This window comes from Periophthalmus magnuspinnatus, chromosome 6 (genome assembly GCF_009829125.3).
Source record: "Periophthalmus magnuspinnatus isolate fPerMag1 chromosome 6, fPerMag1.2.pri, whole genome shotgun sequence".
Classification (NCBI taxonomy): domain Eukaryota; kingdom Metazoa; phylum Chordata; class Actinopteri; order Gobiiformes; family Gobiidae; genus Periophthalmus; species Periophthalmus magnuspinnatus.
Window position 1 is genome coordinate 10660042 of NC_047131.1, and position 24243 is coordinate 10684284.

General features: G+C 44.4%; 1 protein-coding gene across 2 annotated transcripts in view; it reads left to right on the plus strand.

Annotated features, from left to right (window-relative positions):
* The window catches only part of pik3c2a (phosphatidylinositol-4-phosphate 3-kinase, catalytic subunit type 2 alpha), a 38643-nt gene that overhangs the window by 1639 nt on the left and 12761 nt on the right, over positions 1 to 24243 (plus strand). Inside the window, exons 2-16 of one of the 2 annotated variants that reach the window (XM_055222264.1) lie at positions 463 to 1564; positions 12384 to 12481; positions 12856 to 13010; positions 14505 to 14625; positions 14897 to 15008; positions 15878 to 15957; positions 16097 to 16160; positions 17344 to 17490; positions 18550 to 18577; positions 18712 to 19033; positions 19875 to 19997; positions 20147 to 20314; positions 21232 to 21328; positions 23269 to 23411; positions 23653 to 23844. In XM_055222264.1, coding sequence (XP_055078239.1) covers positions 506 to 1564; positions 12384 to 12481; positions 12856 to 13010; positions 14505 to 14625; positions 14897 to 15008; positions 15878 to 15957; positions 16097 to 16160; positions 17344 to 17490; positions 18550 to 18577; positions 18712 to 19033; positions 19875 to 19997; positions 20147 to 20314; positions 21232 to 21328; positions 23269 to 23411; positions 23653 to 23844 — 2909 coding nt within the window. In that variant the 5' untranslated portion in view covers positions 463 to 505. Of the gene's footprint in view, positions 1 to 462; positions 1565 to 3920; positions 4152 to 12383; positions 12482 to 12855; positions 13011 to 14504; positions 14626 to 14896; positions 15009 to 15877; positions 15958 to 16096; positions 16161 to 17343; positions 17491 to 18549; positions 18578 to 18711; positions 19034 to 19874; positions 19998 to 20146; positions 20315 to 21231; positions 21329 to 23268; positions 23412 to 23652; positions 23845 to 24243 lie in introns of those variants that run through there. The other variant, XM_055222265.1, reaches the window with a different exon arrangement.

The following is a 24243-nucleotide window of genomic DNA, read 5'->3' on the forward strand; positions in this document are numbered from 1 at the left end:
CGTTTTAACCTCCACTGGTACACGCCAAATGTGACATATGCACTTTTTTTCTTCCGTTTTCCTTTCTTAATCAGTGATACTCATAGGATTCAGCAGCACGTGCATTCATTTTGGTACAAATGAAAAAATGTACTGCTCGCTAGTGTGATGTGCAACTACCCATAGGGGGCGATAACATTATTTTGCCGATCTACCCCCGTTTTCACCTCCACTGGTACACGCCAAATGTGACGCTTTGTTGTGATGACGTTTAGGGCGGAGTCGGCTCCCATTGGCACTACAGTTTTTTTAAAGTGGAAGTCAGCTGACTCGTTTCGTTTATTAAATCATTTTAGATGAATATTGTGATAAAAAATGGATATTTATAACAATGATCCATGTGTGTCAGAGATTATAACTATAGAGAGACACAAGCACAATAGGTCTGTGTGTTTAAACACATCTCTGGTGTTTCTGTCACAGGCACCTGACCTCTTCTCTCTCTGATGGGCCTCTGGAGCTGACGATGGCGCAGATCTCCCAGACTTGTGGCGCCCCCGTGGGGAAAGAGGAGGCGCTGCGCATGGAGGAAGAGGCTCTGGCCAAACTGCAGCGAGGGAAACGGCAGACTTTCCCTTCAACTGCTTCAAAACCGGCACAAAAACCTGCTCAAAAACCTGCTCAAAAACCCACAAGGGCCAACACTCTTCCACAGACCACACCCCTCGTTGCCCCCGCACGACCTGAAAAGGACCTGATTGTGTTTCCGGAGGCGAAGAGACAGACGCAGGAGACATTTAAAGACATCGATGTTGACAAACTGACCAATGAGGAGCTGGAGAAACTCCTGTTGGATGAGAACTTTGCAGCAAATCGTCCGACCAAACCATCTCTCCTAGGGTTCAACCTGAGTGCTTCATATCCAGGAGGAGTCCATAGCAGCGCTAACACCTTCTCAGCAGCCAATCAGTGGACTCCGGTGCTCCAGACCCCGCCCACCGCCAGCTCCCCGTCCCCCCTCTACCCCACGGCTCCGTTTCCAAAAGCAGGCACGTTTCAAAATGGATTCCCTCCGTTCATAGCGCCCTCTTTCATCCCGTTCACACCACCCGCGCTTGTGTTCCCACCTCCTGCCCCGCACAAAGTTGATCCAGAGATGGTAAAGCTGTTTGATAAAATTGCCAGCACAAAGGAGTATTTAAAGAACGGGCGATCAGCGAGCAGCGAAGCGGATCCGGCGATAGCTCACACCACTTCTCTCGAGCCCAAAGCCGCAAATGTTAATCTGGCAGAGTCAACTTCCTCCTTCAACATGGGGAGATTTGATTGGTTGGACCTGGATCCGCTGACAAAGAGGAAGAGCGAGGCGGATGAGGCGGGGCTTCAGGGACAGGAAATGGGAGCGAGCGAAGGCGATCCATGGGACGCGGTGCTGAGGACAGAGGGGAATTCTGGGAGTAATGATAAAAATGGCAGTGGTCCTGAGGGGCGGACCTCTGTGGTGAGGAGGGCAGCGTCCGGAGTGGCGGTCACACGAAGCCACTCACTGAACACACATGGAACATCACCACATAAGAACAGCCAGGTAAGACACATTACGACAGAGTATGAGGTTCAGTTAAATAAAATGAATTATGCAGGCGGTACGAGAATAAAGTCGTAGCATTTAGACATTAAAGACGTACTACTACGAGAATAAAGTCGTACTACTACGAGAATAAAGTCGTACTACTACGAGAATAAAGTCGTACTATTACGAGAATAAAGTCGTACTATTACGAGAATAAAGTCGTACTATTACGAGAATAAAGTCGTACTATTACGAGAATAAAGTCGTACTATTACGAGAATAAAGTCGTACTATTACGAGAGTATAGGCTGCTGTGTGTGAATGAGTAAACCAGTGCGTTATGGAGAATTAGGAGCATTTTGTTCAGATAAATTTTCAACTGGGGTTTATGCACGGTGAAATACTGTGTCTTTTAGCCCACCATCACCACACCATCATTATTGCTACTTTTTTGGAAGAGGAGCTGGCTGGAAGTGGTGGGCTGCAGGGGTATCGGTGGTTACACCATAGAGGTATCCCGAGAGGATTACTCAAGAAACTGAATTTTACTGAAAATATTGGATCCAAATGGGGTAGAGTTGTGAAGAAGGCGGCGTCTTCGGCGAAGACAGTACAGTGTAAGGGGGCCAAATGCATTGTGGCATCTGGATTCATATGATAAATTGACACCGTGTGGCATTTGCATAAATGGCTGTATTGATGGCTTCAGTCATCACATTATATGGATGGAGGCATATGTTACCAACAGCGATCCGAAAGTAATTGCGGATTACTCAACACAGTGATCCGTATGGGAGGGTGTCAGCAAAGGCCCCGGGTGGATCCAGGTAAAGAAAATTCACATGCACGAGACATGCAATGGTTCTTGCTCAGAAAGCACACTGACGCATTCGCTATGGATCAAAGCTTCATCTATGGATGCAGCATCGCCAATCAATGAATAGAGGTTTGGTGGGAAGTCCTGCTTAAACAATGCATTCAATTTTGGATGGGCATTTTTCAAACTCTAAAGGAACATGGACATTTCACCCCCTGCAGCCAGTTCCTCTTCCACAAAAGTAGCAATTTCTTCTAAATGTGTATGGTTCCTCTGATGACACAAACTCAAACGGTTGTGATGTCATGCGATAGTACAGGAACAGTGTGTTTTCATTGTGAGAGAAGAACTCAGCCTAAATATGCAGGGTTTGTGTGTTAAACATGTGTGAATGAAATAAAACACAACTTCAGGTATGTTTGTGATGAGGCAACTACATTAGAACATAGACCAAACAATAGTGCAATATGGGCCCTTTAAGGTGTGTTCAAATGGCACAGATTTGCAGCCTCTCCTGTGTCAGTCTGCCCCAGGCCGGCTGTGGCACTGTGTAATATTGATGAGTTCAGATGGCTCAGACCTCAGGGCAGTGCCACAAAAACCTCTTTGTTCATAATTTACAGTAGAACAGGCTTCATGGGGCTTCCGGCACTCTGCACATCTCAGTGAGGGACTCAAACATAAAGTCATTATGACACGAATGTTTATTTATAGAATTTTTCTGACAGATTTTGCCATTAAATGAAGTTTCTGTTGTTCACTTCTGAAAGAGACTGAAATCTGAACTTTAAACGGATCTGAAAATCCTATGTGTTTCAGAACATGTTTGTAGAGTCTAAACTACAGGATGCACAGGGGAGGGCATCTGACACACACTGGGAGGGCATCTGACACCCGTTAGAGTTGCATTTTATGTAAAGCCTGTAGGCTCCCGTGGCCGCTCTCTCCTGATCCCTGCTGGTGTGGTCCATCTGTCATGTTCAGACTTGAGGCCAGATTTAACCTGCTCACACTGAAACTGCAATCTAGTCCTGGTTTACACCCGGCCTAGATCCGGCTTAGGCCTGGCTTAGACCTGGTTCAGTCCCTCGTTTAGACTAGATTTTAGGATCACGTTCAGGATCGGGTTTAGGACCGGGTTCAGTCTCTGGTTTAGACCAGGTTTTAGGATCGGGTTTAGGGCCGGGTTCAGGACTAGGTTCAGTCCCTAGTTTAGTCCCTAGTTTAGTTCCTGGTTTAGACAGGGTTTTAGTCTCAGTTTCAGACCAGGTTTTAGTCCCTGGTTTAGACCAAGGGCAAACCATTTCTAAACCAGGATCATAAGTTTGAAGATTTTTTTAAACACAGTAGAGCGTTCTCCAGGCCCCACCCTCTGAGACTATGACATCATCAGATGGTAGAACGTGAATGTGGCGCTCGGGGGCAGTGGCAGAGTTGATGAATTCTGCCCTCTCCAGCCACAAGGTGGCCAGTTCAGATCCTTCTCTTGTCGACTTCCTTCCTCTGTAGATAAGAACTAACCTCTCAAAGTCACACCAGAGGACTACACAAGGACTGGACCAGGGACTGGACCAGGGACTGGACCAGGGACTGGACCAGGGACTGGACCAGGGACTGGACCAGGGACTGGACCAGGGACTGAATCAGGGACTGAATCAGGGACTGAATCAGGGACTGAACCAGGGACTGAACCAGGGACTGAACCAGGGACTGAACCAGGGACTGAACCAGGGACTGAACCAGGGACTTTTTATGGATTTCTCTGCTGCTAAACTGCACTCTCCGGTCAGTACTTCTGCAGATGTTTGTCTGATTTGTCATTTGTTTGTTAAAGATTAGACTATTCCTTCATAATTCTTTGAAGTATTGTAGTTTATGGTGGACAGATCATGTGGATGTTTTTTGAGCTGATACTGATATTTACCTTTTAAAATCCACACGTGTCTTAGGTTAAAGGCAAGACAAGGCAGGTTTATTTGTATTGCACAATTGGTAGACAAAGTAATTTAAAGAGCTTTACAGAATAAGAAAGACATTAAAATCACACACACTGAGACTGGGGCAGTGCAAAATATATTGGTATAAAAGAATTGTATCGATATTGGCTGTTACCAATACTGGAACCATCTCTAGTGTCGGACCGTCTCTGAGACTGCAGGGTCGGTGTAAGGTTTGAGTGACGGACATTTGAAGTCAGAGTTACTCCAGCAAGAAGTCTCTGTGATCCCTCAGTCATCCAGGTCTGATCCATAGTAAAAGAAATTCAAATCTATAACGAGGCAAAACGTTTTAGAGTGAAGTCATCCAAGAAGCTTCTTCAGTTCTGGGCAGATCACTGGTGGTCACTGCTTTATATCTGTCTGAAGGAATGAGCTAACTACACAGAAACTATAAACAAACAAGTGTGTTAGTTTCAGTTTGTAGACTAGGTCTAATGAGGTACACTGTGAACTTTACCTGAGTCATACTTGGAATAATCATTCAGGCCCCTAATGAATGCACTCACACCTATTAGCATATTGGCTAACCCTGTTGTTTTCATTGTTTTGATTTAGGCCTGAGGATGGAGTTATAAATGGGAGATAGATGATGTTTGAGGCCCCCATTCCTATTCAAAGAGAGATTGCTTCTTTAACTTCCATGTCAAACCATTTTTCTTTGGCTCAGATCTGTACCTCACAATCTTCAAAGGGGTGGATGTACAGCAGATTGTGGTCCTTAGCTGCTCTTGTGACTGTGTTGGTGCATTCTCTTATTGAGTGGCTGTTTAATTTTTCCATTATTTTTACTCCAGTGAGGTACTCCTGCCCAGGATCCCAGCTTAATCCTGATCTGTAGGGTCAGATGCAAAGAGTTTTTACATGTTTCATAACCAGAATCACAGCTGCACTTTTGTACTTTTACTCCCACATTGAGAACCACAGACTCCTCCTCCTCTCCCCCCTCCTCTCCCTCCCCTTTCCTCTTCTCCTCCTTTTTTCCTCCTTTTCCTCCTCATCATCCTGTCCTTTCCCCCTTCCACTTCTCCTTTCTGGTCTTCTCCTTCCTCCTCCCTCCCCCTTCTTCTCCTTCTCCCTCCTTGTCTTCTCCTTCTTCTTCCCTCCCCTGCTCCTTGTCATCCTTCTCTCTCTGGCCTCTCTTTCCTCCACCTCCTTATCCCCCTCCTCTTCTTTTCTCCTCCCCCCTACTCCTTTTTCCCCCTCTTCCTCCTCCTCCTTGTCCTCCTTTTCTCCCTTCTCCCTTGTCCTCCTCCTCTCTTTAGCAGAGGAAGAGAGGAGGGTAGAGAGAGAGTGAACTTTGTCCTCTTTCTCTCTCTCTGCCTCAGACTTTTCTCTGATGATTACTCTCCTTTAAAGAGGAGGTATTCTAACAAATGTAGATATTTCTTTTATTTCTCCTGTAATGCTGTTCCTCATCAAAAACATAAAGAGCAAGTTTGAGCAATCTAGTGATCTCTCCCAGGCACTATTCAAATTCTCCTTACGGTTAGCAGTACGAGACTCTACAAGATTCCGCCCACAAGCCTACGTCCCGCACTCTATAAATATACAAAAACATCATAAAGAACTGTACAAAGTAACTTGACAAACTTGATGTGATGTGCAGTAGTTTCATTACACTGCGTTTGAAATGATTATGCAAATGATATTTTTCTCTGATTCTCTGTCAATATAAATGACTCATAATTATTTTCAAGTCATCAACCTTTAGAGTGCAATTCGAATGTTATTGAGCAAACCTTCCAATTATAACAGTATTTTTTCAAAAATAAAAAAAAACTTAAAATGCACAAATTATTAGAGTTTCAAACATGTTATTGTAAAGAACTGAAAATGGTCATTTGTTTATTTTTCAATTAGAAGCGTTACCATATTACTGAAATCAAAAGCTATTTCAGTCAAAACATCTTAACAGGTCAAGTTACATTTTAACATAGGACTCCTTATTTGATAGGAGCTTCACAATTTTTGCATCCATTGAACTTGAGAGTTTGTGCAGTTTCTGCTTGAATTTTTTTTGCAGTATGTCAGAATAGCCTCCCAGAGCTGCTGTTTGGATGTGAGCTGCCTCCTGCCCTCATAGATCTTTCACTTGAGGATGCTCCAAAGCTTCTCAATAGGGTTGAGGTCAGCGGAGGATGAGGGACATACCATGAGTTTCTCTTCTTTTCTGCCCATAGTAGCCAAAGATGCAGAGGTGTTCCTTACAGCATGAGATGGTGCATTGTCAGGCATGAAGATGATTTTGCTACAGAAAGCACAGTTCTTCTTTTTGTACCATGGAAGAACATGGTCAGTCAGAAACTCCACATACTTTACACAGGTCTTTTTCACACCTTCAGGGACCCTAAACGGGCCGACCAGCTCTCTCTCTGGCCAAAAATATGACTCTTCCACCTCCTTGCTGACGTTGCAGCCTTGTTGGGGCATGGTCATGGTCACCATCCACCACTCCATCCATCTGGACCATTCAGGGTTGCCCGGCTCTCATCAGTGAACAAGATTGTTTGAAAATTTGTCTTCCTGTATTTTTAGGCCCACTGGAGCTGTTTCTGCTTGTGAGCCTTGGTTAAGGGTAGGGATGGGATGATATACGATAATATCGTTAATTGCGATTAAAAAAGGTCTGCAATTAATCGTTCGTGGCATTTTTTAATAATCGTGACCATCACGCACGATTATAATCGCCTTTACGGCACCACCTCATGTTTCCAGTTCCAATACAATGTTTAGATGTTAGTTCTGGTGTTTGCCCACTCTGACATAGCAGTGACACTTGAACTTTTATGATACTTTACCTACAATAAAGTCAATAGCAGAATAAACCCTTACCGATCGTGAACAGCGTCCAATCCATCAAAAAGTAAGGTCCTTTACTCCTGAGTCCACTGGGGGATCTTTACTCTTTGCCATGAACCTCTCTTTGTTTTGTCCATTTCGTCATGTTTAAAACACAAAACAACAGCGTAAAATGCGCCATTATGCACAGATTTCTGCATCCACTCAGCTTCGGCCAAAGTGCCTTAAATGCATCATTCTAAGTGTTCGTCGAAAGGCACTTGCGTCACTTCCGGCGCGACAAGGACTGGTCCATTTTCGACAGCATGGCAGTGAGGAGTACACATTTTCTTCCGGGTACGTCTGTTTACAGAAAACCATGGCCTGTCATACATCGTGTTCCACTGCTCATTGGCTGTAAGGGGAAAACGTCACTAAATGTTTGTAATGTAATTGGTTGATTCTACAAGGGGAAGAGTGGGGCGTAAACTTTCAGTCATCTGTAGCACTGAGTCTGCGGCCTCAATAACCCACAACCCCCACATTATTGGCCAACACTGGTGTCAATCACAAGCTAACGCGTGTGTTTAGCACTGAACAAAGTTGGCGCTGTCAGAAGTTTATTATGCCTGAAATCGACAAAAGAAATGCAAAGAAGTGACGGAGCAGATTTCATATTTGGAGTACTTTCTGCAGCAGATTGGACATGGAGGATCTTATTTTGTGGACATAATTTCTTGACTGGATTATATTCTCTGGACCTTTACGGAACAAATGAGACCAACTTTGTGTGAATATGTTGATGTTTGACAGAACCAGAGCGCTCAATGGTAAGTGAAGTCCAGATTCTCACTTTGTGACTTTTCTGTAAAAACGTCTTTCCTGTCAGCGCTGTGGTGATTAGAGGTGAAAATGGTTTGCATATCCAGAAAGACGAGCGCCGCAGCTTTCCTTTGATGTGTAGATTGTTTGTGTGGGTGACGCAGAAGTGTATGTACATTGCTGTAAAGTTGTAAAGTAGGCCCGGGCCGTCGGAACGTTAACAGGTTAATAATTATTGTGATAATATCATTAATTGCGATTATTTTGGCCACAATAATCGTGAGTCTAAAATTTAATATCATCCTATCCGTAGTTAAGGGTGGCCGGATAGAAGGTTTATGCATAACTGTAAGCCCCTGGAGGATCCTACACCTTGATATTCGTGGGAGTCCAGAGGCTCCAGCAGCTTTAAATACCTATTTGCTGCTTTGTCATTGGATTTTAGCAGCTGCTTCCTCATTGTGCTTTTATCTGCATGAATCCATGTGTGCTCTGAATCAGCTACAAATCTCTTAATAGTACGATGATCATGCTTAAGTTTTTGTGAAATATCTAAGATTTTCATACCTTGTCCAATATATTCAAATATTTCACGATTTTCACCACTAGAGAGATCCTTTTTCTTTCCCATTGCTTGAAAATGGTGGTCTACTTAATGTGAACATCTTTCTGAAGTAGTTTTTCCTTTAATTGGACTTCCTGGCTAACTGGCACAGGTGTCTGAGATTGATTTCACTGACCCAAAGAGCCCTGAGACACAATACAATCCATGAGTTTCACTGGAAAACAAAAAAACCAAAACTTTTTGAGACACTTAAACACAATTTGCATAATAATTTGAAACACGGTGTAGTGGGATGCACACTGTTTGAGTTATGATAGTGCTCTGAAGATGGAGTGACTTAGAGTGGAGAGCAAAGGGAGGGGAGATTCAGAGCATCAGAAATGAAAGTGAAACTTATAAAATATGTTTACATTTTTTGGGCGAATATAGCTTTTTCTAAACAAATAAATGGAGACATGGTGATCTAAATATGTTACATGTTTTATGTTAATACCCCATAGATCTAAAATACCACCTCTTTAATACTCCATAGAAGGTACATACCCCTCTTTAATACCCCATCGAAGCTTTTCTTGGTTTGACCATAGACTGTATATATAAATGGACATAGCTAATCCGCTAGACGTCGCGATCTGAACAGGACATTCTCTGTAACTCCTGCTGTCAGGCTCATCATTTCGGTCTTAAAATGTTTGTATTAACCCGCTCTACATGATCCTGGGGTTTTTATTTCGCTATTGTGTCTGTAAATCAAGATATGAACATTAATAACAGACAAATCGGGCACCTTCTTTCCCTGAGGTCACTCCCACTAGCCTTAGCAACAGGTTTGATTGACAGTGTTACTAAGTGCTCCCTGGGCAGGAAGGGGTGTTACTTTCAACAGCCTTGCTCCAGATCAGCTCTCGTTCGTTGCTATGATACTCGTGGTCAGAATTCCAAATATGGAACTCGGCTGCAAATCGGCCCCTATAACTTCTAGCCTCGATGGGCTTCATTTGACTGGAGCCGAGCGCAGTGGGTGACGTCAAATTCACTTACTCCACTTCTTTATACAGTTTGAGACTGAGACACAGGAAGTTGGTCAGGTCTGACTCAAAAGCAGAAGTTTGGGTTCCTCATATTTCACCAGAGACGAAAGGAGGAGGAGCATAGAGAGTTGGAGGAGGAGCATAGAGAGTCGGAGGAGGAGCATAGAGAGTCGGAGGAGGAGCAGAGAGAGTCGGAGGAGGAGCAGAGAGAGTCGGAGGAGGAGCAGAGAGAGTCGGAGGAGGAGCAGAGAGAGTCGGAGGAGGAGCAGAGAGAGAGGAGGAGGAGCAAATTTTGTTTGATATAGCACATTTTAATGTTTTTACATTTGTTTGCGTGACCAACTTGTGTGATTAAAGCAGCTCACAGAGCAGTGCCTATCTATGACAGTGAACCAGAGTGAATCCAGGGGGAAGTGAATACAGAGTGAATATGGACTCCGGGCCCGAGTGCGGGCCCGGAGTGCGGGCCCGGAGTGCAGGCTTTCACAGCTGTTTGGGTCAAGAATCGTGAATAATCGTATAACTGTGGTGTCTCTTCTCACAGTAATCGTTCTTTAAGGTTTTAATTTTGTTTTTGCAGATGTTTAAAGTTTCTGTTTAAAAACAAAATCCTTTAAAGTTTGTGCTTCTATTTTAGACTTTCAAACCTTGGGTTTGTTTTGGTTTTGAGTTTTTTCTGCTGACGAAGAGTTCACTGGGTCTGAAGATCAGCTGAGAGAGAAGAGAAGGGGGGAGGGGGAGGGAGGGATAAGAGGAGACGGGGTGAAGGGGGGGGAGAAGGGGAGGTCAGAGGAGTGGAGAGAAGAAGGAGGTTATGAAGAGAGGGGGAGAAGAGGGTCGGTAAGAGGAGATGGGAGAGAGAGAGAAGGGGGGGTAAGAGGAGAGGGGGAGAAGGAGGCAAGAGAGGGGAGGGGGAGAAGGGGGGTAAGACAAACTGGTGAGAAAGGGGGTTTGAAAGAGGGCAGGAGGAGGACAATAGGGGGAGAGAAGAGTGAGGAAGGGGGAGTGAAAAGGAAAGGAGGGATAGTGGGAGGGAAAGAGGAGCAGAAAGGAGGAGAGGGTCTGAGGATGAACTGAGGGAGAAGAAAGGCGGAGGAGAGAACTGAGGTAGAGGGGAGACAAAGAGAGGAGGGAGAGGAGAAGGGAGAAAAACAGATTAGAGAGTGAGGGTCGGAGGAGAGAAAGAATAGAGAGGAAAGAAAAGATGGAGAAAGGTAAGAGAAAAGCAGGGAGAGTAAGAGTGGGATTGGAAAGAGGAGAGGTTTAGTAGCAGCAGCTGTTATAGTAGCAGTAGAAGAGGAATGTTTAAAGCCACACTGCGGAACATGAGTCAGCGTTTAGCACAGACTTGTGGGAGCAGGAAGTGGACACGGCCAGAACAGGAAGTGGACAGGACACAGTGTTTCCTGAACTGAGGAAGAACATTCCTCACACGCTCCAAGGGAGGAGGGAGAGAACAAGGGACACTGGCACTTTTACGGGAGAGAGGGAGGAATCACTCAGTCACAGAAGAGCAAGTGAGGAGGAGAAAAAAGTACAGGAGAGAGTCGGAGTAGGAGGACGGAGGTTGAGAGGAAGGAAGAAAGAGAAGAGAGAACAAGGCAATACTCACTTATACACTAGGGAAAGAGGAGACAGAAGGAGGAAAAGTACAAAAGGGAGGGAGAAGTACAGGAGGGATAGAAAAAGGGAGAGGGCAAAAAGGGGGGAAGCAAGTTATAGGAGGGACAGAGAAACACAACAAAGGGTGGAGGAGAGAGAGTCCAAATATGAAGCGCTGAGTTAAAAATATTTCTGTCGATAAAAATCCATTTATAAAAACTGATGAACAAACCCATCAGACTCCATTTTGTCCCAGTGCAGATGTTATACACATGTTGGGTACAAGCAGCTCAAGGTCAAAATGAGTCCGCTGTGTACTGTCTATATCAGGAAGCGCACTGTTGACATGCTAGTTGTTGTTAGCAAAACTCTGCTCTGGTCTCAGAGTTGTGAAAAGTGCTTAGAAACTCATCCTGGTGAATAATTAGGATGTTCTGAATGTCTAAGGGAGTGAGGAGATTGCATAGTTATTGCTAGAATGTTCCCCAGTACGATAGTAGTCTCATCTGTTTCCACGGAGACGGGCAGGCAGCACCACCAGGCCAAGTTACAGATCGGATCTGTGGAGAGGCGAATCCATTCACTGTAAGAGTGGAGGTTTTTCAAAGTTTTTTGATTTGTCAAAACACATGTAAGGATGGATTTGTTTAATGCCATACTGCAGAATATTCCAAGCAAATAGGCTGACCCACTGCTCACGATTTTTTTTGCTTTCTCCCATGTTTTAACCTTGTTCCCTCATCAAAAACATGTCTGAAGAGTTTTTAGATGTCATCCATGCGGCTTTGTGATCTAGTGATCTCTCCCCCACCCTAACCTTCAAACCTCCTTACGGTTAGCTGAAAGATTCTGTACAAGGCTCCACCCACAAGCCTATGTCGCCCATGCTCCCACATGACAATTCTCCATAAATATACGAAAACAGGATACAAAACTGTGCACAGCAACTTCAAACCCGGTGTGATGTGTAGTGGTTTAATCAGTGGGATGCACACCAATTGTTTTGTGATGGTGCCCTGAAGGGGGAGAGTAAAGGGAGGGGAGACCCAGGGCATCAAAAATGAAAGTGAAACTTAGAAAACATGTTAATACATTGTTTTGTGTGAATATAGTATTTTCAAAACAATAAAAGGAAATGTGATCTACCAGTATATGGTGAAATATGTTAAAGAGGTTTAAATATTTTATTATTAATTATTTTTTATTTTTGTTTTTTTAGGAGAAGTCGAAAGGCAGAGCTCTGGTGAAAAACGCTGCTCTGGACGAAACCGATGCCCAAAACCTTGAACTACTGTGCTTCTGTCACCAAGTCACACAGTAAGTATGTATGATATCACATGTGAAGAAGAGGAGTGGGACAGAGGAGTGGGACAGAGGAGTGGGACAGAGGAGTGGGACAGAGGAGTGGGACAGAGGAGTGGGACAGAGGAGTGGGACAGAGGAGTGGGACAGAGGAGCGGGACAGAGGAGCGGGACAGAGGAGCGGGACAGAGGAGCGGGACAGAGGAGCGGGACAGAGGAGCGGGACAGAGGAGGAGTTGTCATGCAGTAAGAACATGTATGGTATGACATGGAGAGGAGGAGGAGTAGTCGATAGATGAGGAAAGGAGCAGGAGGATAGGATAATGGGATGGTGCAGGTGTCTCTTCCTCTCAGACGGTGCAGAGGATGATATTGTGTTTTCCTCTCAGGCTCAGGTCCCGGTTTCTTCACTCAGACTGTGTCTCAAACCCGGGGTTCGTCCTGAGTCCAGTGATTCCTCAGAAGAACCTCTCGGACTCAGCCTCCGTCAAAGTCTGTATCGAGATCTCAGAGAGGAGCCAACCCGTCACCTTCACCTGCGATGGTAAGACCGGGGATAGGACCACTCATTGGACCGGACCGGAACCCCTGGGACTGGACCTTGGGAACTGGACCAGGGACTAAGCTGCGTCTAAACCAGGACCAAACCAGGACCAAACCAGGGCTAAACAGAGTCTAAACCAGGACTAAACTTGGTGTAAACCAGGACTGAACCAGGACTGAACCGGGTGTAGCAGGAGCAAACCAGTTCTAAACTGGGACCCAACTGGGACCCAACCAGGACTGAACTAGGACTGTGTGTCTCCTCTTGTTCCTGTCACACTGGTCTCTCTGTTCTTTGTTTCTGTCGCTCTTTTGTCTTTGGTCCAGATATTTCCTCAGGACAGATCTGTGATTATTTCACTGCTGAACTCAAGAAAAATTTATACTTTACACTAGAATCTGACTTTTTAGAAATAAAAAACAAAAATCCACATCTTCAGCTCACTTCTGCTATTGTCCTGTAGAAATCCTCATCGTCTAAATACAAGGCTGCAGGTGAATTCAACTCACGATACACAACTTTAATCTGTCTTTATATAAATAGTTTCCTCGTACTGTTCTCTGCATAAATAGTTGTTTTTGCATGAGTCTTCCCTGCAGGTGTGGTCCTGTGGGTGCAGTGTTTGGGTCAAATACAGGAGACGGGTACAGAATAGTTTTGGGAGCATGTCTTTAGTCAAATACAAGTTTGAAAATTTTATATTTATAGAGTTCACTTTCTTGTTTAGATCCAAAATCATGACGTTAGATTTTTATTGTTTTTATTGATTTTATTCACACAGTTTAGACTCTTGACAATGGAGGTCTCATTCTGAAGGATGATCTAAACAGCCGAGTCTCTGCAGGTTCAGATTCTTCTCATTCTGTGGCCCAGGAATTAGTCTGAGCCGCAGTAACATGAGTCTCAGGAATTAGACCGAGCCTTCCCTTCCCAGACTTCCCTCTCCTCCTCCTCCCTCGTTCTCTCTCTTTCTTTAGTTTTGCATCCCTTTCTATCTCCTTTCCCCCTCCTGCTCTCTCTTTCTCCTCTCTCTATTCTCTCTACCCTCCTCCCTTCTCTCTCTCTCCTCAGTTTTGTATCTCTCCCCCTCCCTATTGCCTCTCCTCCACTCTTTCTATCGTCAGTCTCATAACTCTCCCTTTCCCTTCCTCTCCTCTCTCTCCTCTCTATTACCCTCCCCTCTCTTACCCTACTCTCTTCTCTCTCCTCAGTTTTGTACCTCTCTCCCTTTCTCTTTCCTCTCCTTCCTCTCTCCTACTCTTCTCTCTCTAAACCCTCCTCCCTCTCTTTCATCCCTCTCCTTTCCTCTCTCCTCTGCTCCATCTCTAACCCTTTCTCTTTCTCATCATCTTCCTTTTACAATGAAATATGTGACTCAATCTTTTATCAGATGTGATGATATATGAACTGTGTCTGAACCAGGACTGAACCAGGACTGAACCAGGACTGAACCAGGACTGAACCAGGACTGAACCCTCTCTTCTCTCTCCTCAGTGTCGTCTCCAGTGGACCTGCTCATCTCTCAGACCTTGTGCTGGGTTCATGATGATCTGGACCAGGTGGACTTCTCCAAATACCTGCTCAAAGTCTGTGGACAGGAAGAGGTGCTCCAGAAGTGAGTCCTTCAAAATAAGAGTCCAGTCCTGGTTTAGCCCTGGTTTAGTCCTTGTTTAGTCCTTGTTTAGTCCTTGTTTAGTCCTTGTTTAGTCCTTGTTTAGTCCTTGTTTAGTCCTGAGTCATACCCTCACATAAAGGCTGAGTCACATATTTCATTGGTACTAAAAGGACTTCCTTGTTAAATCAGTCATGATTCACATCTGGGAGGGCACCTGACACAGAGGGATACAGGATGGGAGGGCATTTGACTCTTTTCCTCTCTGTTACAGTAAACACAGCCTGGGGAGTCATGTTTACATTCAGAACTGTAGGAAATGGGAGAGTGACATCAGTCTGCAGCTGCTGTCGGTGGAGACGGTTAAAAGGGACCTGTCTAGAACTGTGAGTGAGACCAGACCTGAAATCATGAACTGTGAGACAGACCAGACCTGAAATCAAGAAATGTGAGTCAGACCAGACCTGCAATCAAGAACTGAGTCAGACCAGACCTGAAATCAAGAACTGAGTCAGACCAAACCTGAAATCATGAACTGTGAGACAGACCAGACCTGAAATCAAGAAATGTGAGTCAGACCAGACCTGAAATCAAGAACTGAGTCAGACCAAACCTGAAATCATGAACTGTGAGTCAGACCAGACCTGAAATCAAGAAATCTTAGTCAGACCAGACCTGAAATCATGAGTTGAGTCAGACCAGACCTGAAATCATGAACTGTGAGTCAGACCAGACCTGAAATCAGACCTTTGTGTACTTTAGTTATAATCTACGACACCCGTGGGTCGCTATATATATGCACTATAACTTGCACATGTTAAATCACAATATTCATCTAAAACGACTTAATAAAAGAAACAAGTCCACTGACTTCAGTGTTAGAAAACTGCAGTGCCCAATGGGAGCTGACTTCACCATAAACGTCATCACAACAAAGCGCATGCTGTCGGCGCCGTCTATGGACATGCACATCACACTAGCGAGCAGCCCATTTTTTCATTTGTACCAAAATGACTCTGCGACTCCTGAATCCTATGAGTATCACTGATTAAGAAAATAACACTGCAGAAGGAAGTGCCTATGTCACCCTGGGCATGTACGTTCCACCATAGACACACATGTAGAACACTCCCAGCGTGATACCACTGCAGAGTATCAATTGTCTAAAGTGTTTTTTAATAGAAAATGGAGTTTGAAGCTTTAGTATTGTGACATCACTTCAGTTCTGCCTCTGGTTTTGTCTCTTGTTTCTCAGGCTGAAGACGACTCAGCTCCGATCGACCTCGACAAACACATGACTCACGTGGAACGCCCTTTTAAAGAGAATGTAACCAGGTACAGACATGGATCATAACCAGATCTGAGGGTCTAGACCAGGATCATAACCAGATCTCTCCAGTTCATATATTGATGTATTGTTTGGGGGTGGGGCATGTTGGGACTCACCTGAGTACTGTTGTTCTTCTGTTCTCAGACAGGGGCTGGCCGATTACCTGGAGGGTTACCACAACCAGGTCGCTCTCTGTCTACAGGATGAGGTCAGTGCAGCTTTACTCTTCTGAATTCAAACCACAAACAATTTTATCACAACATATATTTCATTTTCATATTTACTTCATTAGTTTGTTTTTGTTCTGAAATTTTTCCTAAGTTCCCAAATCAGTAGACCGCCCGCTGCACTCCTGTTTTAGGTCCTGACTTTTTCATTTCTGTTTCTTCATAATTTCCCTAATTATTCACACTGTAGATTCTAACTGAAGCATCAAAATTATGAAAGACACGTGAATGTGGTATACACAAAGAATAACTCAGAATAACCTGAGACTTATTTTAAAATTTTAAACAGGAGATATTTTGCTTCTATAACATATATAGAACACATTTAGATGTTTCCTTTTATTGTTTTGAAAATGCTATATTCACCCAAACCAACGTATTAACATGTTTTATAAGTTTCACTTTCAATTTTTGATGCTCTGCGTCTCCACTCACTTAGCTCTCTGCGCCAAGTCTCTCCTTCAGAGCGCTATCACAACACAATCAGCGTGCATCCTACTAATGAAACTACTGCACATCACATTGGGTTTGTCAAGGTGTTTACAGTTGTGTATCATGTTTTTGTATATTTATGGAGAATTGGCATGTGGGACCGTGGATGATGGTGGCTTGTGGGCATAACCTCGTACTGCTAACCAAAAGGAGAGTTTGAATAGGGCCAGGAGAGATTGCTGGATTACTCAAATATGCATGGGTGACATCTAAAACCTCTTCATGTTTTTGAGGGAACAGTGTTAGAACATGGCAGAAAGATTTTTTTAAAAGTTGATTCTGCAGAATACCTTTTCTTTAAAAATAGCCTTTACCGTTTGCTTTGGTCACTGCTTTGCATTCTTGGCATTTCTTGACCCTAACAAGGGCAAGGGTTTGCAGCGCTGTCGACAAAACAAAGGGTGGATACTGCAAGGATTGGAATATCAAATATAAAAAAATATTTAGTTTACTTATTTTACTTTTTGCTACATAATTACATGTATCTTACTTCATATATTTGATGTCCTCTTTTGTATCAAAAATGTATAAAGTAGTAAAACTAAAGAAAACAAAACTTTTGTCTAGTTATGTGTCAGGCTGAATAAACAAAACACTGGCTTTTATAAACCACTTATAAATTTTTAATGTTCTGTTTTGTATGTTCTGTTATGTCTGTTCTGTCTTCCTTAGAGCTCTCAGTATAAGACAGTCGGTCGTTTGGTGCAGACGGTGAAAAACCTCCTCTGTGCTCTGGACGAGGTGGAGACGTTGGCTGTGACAGAAGCTGTGAAGAGACTCCAGCACTCAGCCAACCTGCCCAGAACCAGGTCCCCTAAGGTATGTCCAACCTGCCCGGAACTAGGTCTCCTGAAATATGGGCACTCTCACTGTGAACAAATGTGAGGGATAGACCCAAATGAAAGGTTGTTGAATGAAATGTGGAATAGGGGTGTCCAAATGATTTTCAGCTGCAGATACAAATGTGTTCGTAGCAGAGAGACACAGATGTGTAACACTTCCATATAGACACATTATACACAGGTTTGACAGAGCTGCATCACCTTTAACATCGTCTTTGAACACAGGTGAGCTCTGTATCACAATGCAATAAGACACTATTGAGGTCATAGTGATACTGCAATACTGTCCCCTGAGGGCCAGCAAAAATTGGTCTGTGGGCTGCATTTGAGCCCTGGGCCATAGTTTGGACACACATAAATCACTCCATAAACTCCAACTGGTCCAAAACTCAGCTGCCCGCATTATCACACACACACCCTCCCATCACCACATCACACCTGTCCTGCAACAGCTCCACTGGCTCCCCATCACGCACCGCATACACTACAAAATCATACTCCTCACATACAAAGCTCTCCACAACCTGGCCCCTCCATACCTGTCTGACCTCATTCACATCTCCACACCTGCCCGCTCCCTCCACTCCTCCTCTTCCCTGCATCTCACTGTCCCTCCTGCCCGTCTTGTCACTATGGGGAGCAGAGCCTTCAGCTGCTCTGCTCCCCAGCTCTGGAACTCCCTCCCCCATGACCTCCGCAACACACACTCACTCCCACACTTCAAATCTAAACTCAAAACTCATCTGTTTAGAAAGGCCTTCTCATCCTGACCTCTCTGACCATAACTGCTCTGTCTTTTAATCTATATTTGTTTTTAAATGTATTTTTAATCATTTTACATTGTTCAATTTGTATTGTGTATGTATGTATGTACGGCGACCTTGAGAGCCTTGAAAGGCGCCTAACAAATAAAATGTAGTATTATTATTATTATTATTATTACACATAAGGTGGAGTTTACCTGTGACTGTGAATACTTGCATACAGAAACAAAGACCTGATAAAGGGTTAATCAGTGTAAACATGTCTTTTACAGATGGGATCTCCAACACACTCCTCAAATGGTGAGTTACAACATGAACCGGGGGCTGAACCGGGGGCTGAACCGGGGGCTGAACCGGGGGCTGAACCGGGGGCTGAACCGGGGGCTGAACCGGGGGCTGAACCCGGGGCTGAACCCTCTTTCTCTCTTGTCCAGGTGACTCCAGTCCGGTGGCAGAGGGCGTGTCTGCTCTCACTCAGGCCGTGTACGATCTCGTCAAACTTTACCTGCGCTCCTTCTGTAGCCCCTCCCCCTCTTGTGTCTCCTCCCACACCTGCACTTCCTCCTGTACCGCTTCAGATGACCAGCAGGACGATGGAGACACAGGGTCCTGCTCCGCTCCTGACCACACGAGGACGCTGTGCTGCTCCTCACCTGACTACACAGGGGTGCCCTCCCGGGAGGCTTCAGGTGTCACAGATCACCTTCAGTTCAATCTCTCCACACTGCACGGACTTCCTCAAACCTGGGTCAGCAGGTAAACGCGATGAGGGGCAGGGCCTGGAGGACTAAAGGAGAAAGTGAGGGGGCAGGAGAGGTAGAGTCTGGAGGTGTAAAGGGGAGGGTGATGGGGGAGGAGGGGGTCTGGAGGACTGACTCCTTGACATTCAATTGTCTGTAATGCTTAGAGCTCAGACATGCCTCCCCATAGACTTCATATGTAAACCCGATGCCCGTGGCAAAACGCTCTGAACACACCGGAACATGCCCTGACTGGTTTAAACATCTCTACATCCTCCTAACCCTGAGTCCAGTATCTGTCTAATATTGACGAACTTCACATAAGCTCAGATGGATGATGTTTATCAAAGATTTAAGACGCATCCCAATACTACATATATGCATTACACATACACAGATACACACGCACATGTGTACACACACACACACCCCCACACACCCCCACCCCCACACACCCCTACACACTTGTATACACACAATACTACATAGATGCACTGACTCAATTGTCTTGATTCTCACAACCAAAAGCTCCAAAAATGATCAGAGAAAAAGCCCCAGACCTAAAGGTGAAGATCTGAACATGATTCAGATCAGTGAGAGCGGCTCTTTAAAATGGAATAATTACACCTTTTTAATGTCACTCACACATACATGTTTTAAATCAGCCCTGTTGTTCTTGTGCGTGCTCTATAGTTCTAATGTCTGACACCCGTGGATCATTGTTATAATTTTAAACTCAAACTATTCATCTAAAACGGCTTAATAAAAGAAACACATATCAGACAGCATTACAACACTTTACTTAAACATTTATGAATTTCTTTTTCATTTTTACTTTTTCTATTTTGTATTTTCAGTTTTGAGAAGTACTTTGTGATGTGCGCTTTGACCCACAATGGGAAAAACCTGTTTAAACCCATTCAGTCCAAACGAGTAGGAACCTACAAGAGCTTCTTCTACCATGTCAGATGGGATGAACTGTGAGTACTGGACCGGGACTGGACCGGGACTGGACCGGGACTGGACCGGGACTGGACCGGGACTGGACCGGGACTGGACCGGGACTAAACCGGGACTAAACCGGGACTAAACCGGGACTAAACCCTCTTGTCCTTCTGTGTATTTTCAGTATACTGTTCCCAATGGCAGTGGCTGTGCTCCCCCTAGAGTCAGTCCTGAGTATCACACTGTATGGGGTCCTGACTCAGACTAACTCTGGGTCTCCAGACTCAAACCGGCCCCGGACCCCCCCAGAGCAGCTCGGGAGAGTGAGCCTGCCCCTGTTTGACTTCAGGCGGTCCGTGTCTCACACATTTACACTTTATACAGTCACTTTTTTCATAAACTTATGCTTTTGTTTTATTTATTTATTTATTTGATTGGGGCCGTTACAACACAAAGATTAAAGGGCCGGCATTCTCGTCAAGATAAAAGGTCTTTACATCAGGCATCATTTGGTAAAGCTGAAAATAAGAAAAAAAAGAGTGTGAAATATTGATACTTTGCAGCTGATGTCATCAACAATTTCTGGGGTGTGATGTCATGCTATCTGGAGGCACTCCTCTGTCTGAAGCTCTGTTAGACTTAGTTTTGTTTGAACACAATCTGACCATGTGCTTTTTAATTTTAGAATAGTTTTTGTAGTTTAAATCTGCTTTTGGGTTTTGTATCAGTTTCCATATTTATCATCTACAGTATATTTACATGTCACTTATGTTGTACTTTAAGATGTGTTATCATGACCAGTTTATTTTGAAAACGATTTTTTGAAATGTATAAATAGACCTGTTTAATCTTTGTGAAATGCTGTGGTTGTGCCGTTGAGCTAGTCATTTCCCCACCTCACCTGTCTCTGTCATGGTGCAATATCACAGCGGTGGAAAGAGAAAAGTGGGTGTGGCTAAAAGGGTCCAGCTCTAGCCTGTTACTGACTCATGGTTTAAATCTGGACAGCCTCACTTCAGAAAATGGTTCACTTTTAAATCTGAAAACCTTTCAGCTGTCTGTGGATGATCAAAGCATTTGCGGTTTCTGATTTATTTGAAGACACAGACTGGTTTACTACACAGCAGTACTATTGTTGTAATCTGAAGAACAGGTCTGTCATAGATGAGACCTTGAATCAAAACGCTGAATCTGTTTATAAAGGCTAAACTTTATTAAACATAGCATAATTAAATTAAATAACCGTCTGATTCCTGTGGTGTCCTGCAGGGTGCTGGTGAGTGGCAGCAGACTCTTGGCTCTCTGGACCTCAGTTCAGGGGCCCGGGTCCAACAAAAGGGTCCCCAACGACAGGATCATCCTCCAGGTAAGCAAAACAAACACAGCCCCCCTCCCCTTCTATAGGGAAGCAAAACAAATGCACCCTTATATCAGTCTACAGTAGGGGCGTCAAACTCATTTTCACCGAGGGCCACATCAGCAAAATGGCCGCTATGATGCAACTGTACGGCAGTGTAAAATCACTAAATGTAACCGAATGTCGACGTAGACTGTACCGACCCCGCCTGATAACACAAAAAACACACAGGTTTTTCTCCTCAAAACACAAACTTGTATTCAACTTCCTTCCATGCCAACAATTTTCCTCTTCATAAACATTTTGTGACGATTATTTGCAAATATTTCTCACTTGCTGGGAAAATCTCATTAGTTTATTGTCAGTGCACACATTAAAGCAGTATAGACTTATTTTAAAATGACAGTCATGCCTTTTTAATTTATCTTCTCGCGGGCCACATAAAATGACATGGCAGGCCGCATTTGGCCCTCGGGCCTTGAGTTTGACACATGTGGTCTACAGGTAAGGCAAGGCAAGGCAAGACAAGGCAAGGCATGTTTATTTCTACAGTTCGTACACAAAGTAATTCAAAGTGCTTTACAGAATAAGGAAGACATTAAAATCACACAAATCAGAACATAAATAATCACAAATGGTCATCATTAAATGAACAATAATAAAAGAGTGCAGAATAAAAACATTTCAGTCATGCACAACTAAACAGAACCGTTTGGAGCCTGGATTTAAACATTGTCAAGGCCTGTCTCACATCTTCAGGAAGACTGTTACAGGTGTTAGCTGCATAAAACTGAAAAGCTGATTCCCCACATTTAGTCCTGACACTGGGAACCAGCAGGAGGCAGGTCCCTGAAGTCCTCAGAGTGTGAGATGGTTCATATGGCACTAACATGTCAGAGATGTACTTTGATGCTAGGCCATGGAGAGACTTGTACATAAGGAGAGCTGCTTTAAAGTCTATTTTCTGAGCTACAGGAAGCCAGTGCACCTGACCTGACCAAGCATGTAAGACCTGAGTACAGGACTTACATGCTTGTACTTCCTAGTTGTTCCCAAGCAGCAGTGTTCTGGATGTATTGCAGCTGTCTTGAGGCTCGTTTGGAGAGGCCAGTGAGCAGGATGTTACAGTTGTCTAACCTACTGGAGACAAACGCATGGATAAGTCTCTCCAAGTCTGGTTTTGATGGTATACCTTTGATTTTTGTAGATGTTTTTGATTTGATGTGGCTGTTAAAGTTCAAGTCTGAGTCCGTTATTACCCCTAGATTTCTAGCTTAATTTGAAGGATTTAAAGAGAGACACTGGAGGTGGCTGTTGACGCTTTCTCTTTGTTTCTGTGAACCAAAGACTATGACTTCAGTCTTGTCTGAGTTTAGCTGGAGAAAGTTGTTTTGCTTCCACACACTGATCTGTTGGATGCAGTGGCAGAGTGAATCCACTGGTCCATATTCACCGGCTGCCAGTGAGACATAGATCTGAGTGTCATCTGCAGAGTTGTGGTAGGACACAATATTGATGCGTGTTAACTGGCCTAATGGGCATGTAGAGATTGAACAACAGGGGTCCCAGGATTGACCCCTGGGGCACCCCACAGGTCAGGGACATTTCATCTGGGACACATTTTCCAATTTCAACGAAGTACTCCCTGTCTTCTAGATGGGACTTAAACCAGTTTAGTGCAGTATCAGATTGAACAAAACAAATGCACTCTTATCAGTCTGCAGGTGAACAAAACAAAGGCACCCTTAAATCAGCCGACAGGTGAACAAAACAAATGCACCCTTAAATCAGTCTGCAGATATTTAAAGTCAAAGTATTACTGGGTGCGTTGGAGGCACTGTTACCGCTCTGGTGTCAATCAAGGCTGAATCTTAAATGTTGTTTTTCTCTTAAATATATGACATCGTTTCTGTGTTTGTGTGTGTATTTTTTTTGTGTGTGTGTTGCAGCTGGACTTCCCATGCTCCTCTGCACCTGTGCTCTATGTCCCTCCAAAGGACTCTCCTCCTCTGGACCTACAGAACCTCATGGACCTGGACCCAGATCTGAGAGGAAAACTGGAGAAAATCTGCAACCGAGCGCCCAACCATGGGTCAGAATTCTAATAACAGATTACAGGGGAGGGCATCTGACACACAGGGATACAGGGGGAGGGCATTTGACTCACAGGGATGCAGGACTGGAGAGGATCTAGAGCCGAGCATCAAACTGCGGGTCAGAACCACAAAATAATGGGATTATATAACGGGATACAGGTGGAGAGGACAAGAGCTATGGTCCCACCTCTCTGCACATTAGGAGGGCATTTGGTTTAAACCCTCTTTTCTCTGAAGGTTTAAGCGGTCTGACCTCCAGCTCCTGTGGGATCACCGCCTTCACTGCCTGAAGCTCTGCCCCTTGTCCCTGCCCAAAGTGCTGAGCAGCGCCCCTTGTTGGGATTGGGCCAGTTTGCCCCTGATCCACAGCATCCTGAAGAGCTGTGCCCCCCTGCCCCCTGTGGCCGCGCTGGAACTGCTTGACTCGAGGTACTACAGTACTACTACGAATACAACTATGACTACTACTACGACTACAATGACTGCATTTGCCCCCGTGTAGCCACGTGGGAGCTGCTTGACTCCAGGTACTACAAATACTACTACTGCCACTACAAATATTACTACTACTACAAATACTACTACTAATACTGGTACTTCAGCTCCAGGTACAAACACTACAAATACTACTACTACTGCTACTGCTAAGTACTCCTGACCTGGATCCTGGCTCAGATCTGGTTCACTGCTCCTGACAGGTTTAACCCAGAGACACTGAAGGATGGGTCAAATGCAGGTTTAACTCAGACATGGAAGGATGGAATTTTTATTTTATATTTAAAGCTACAGTGTAACTTTCTGGAGATGGCTCGTATAATGCATGTCTCC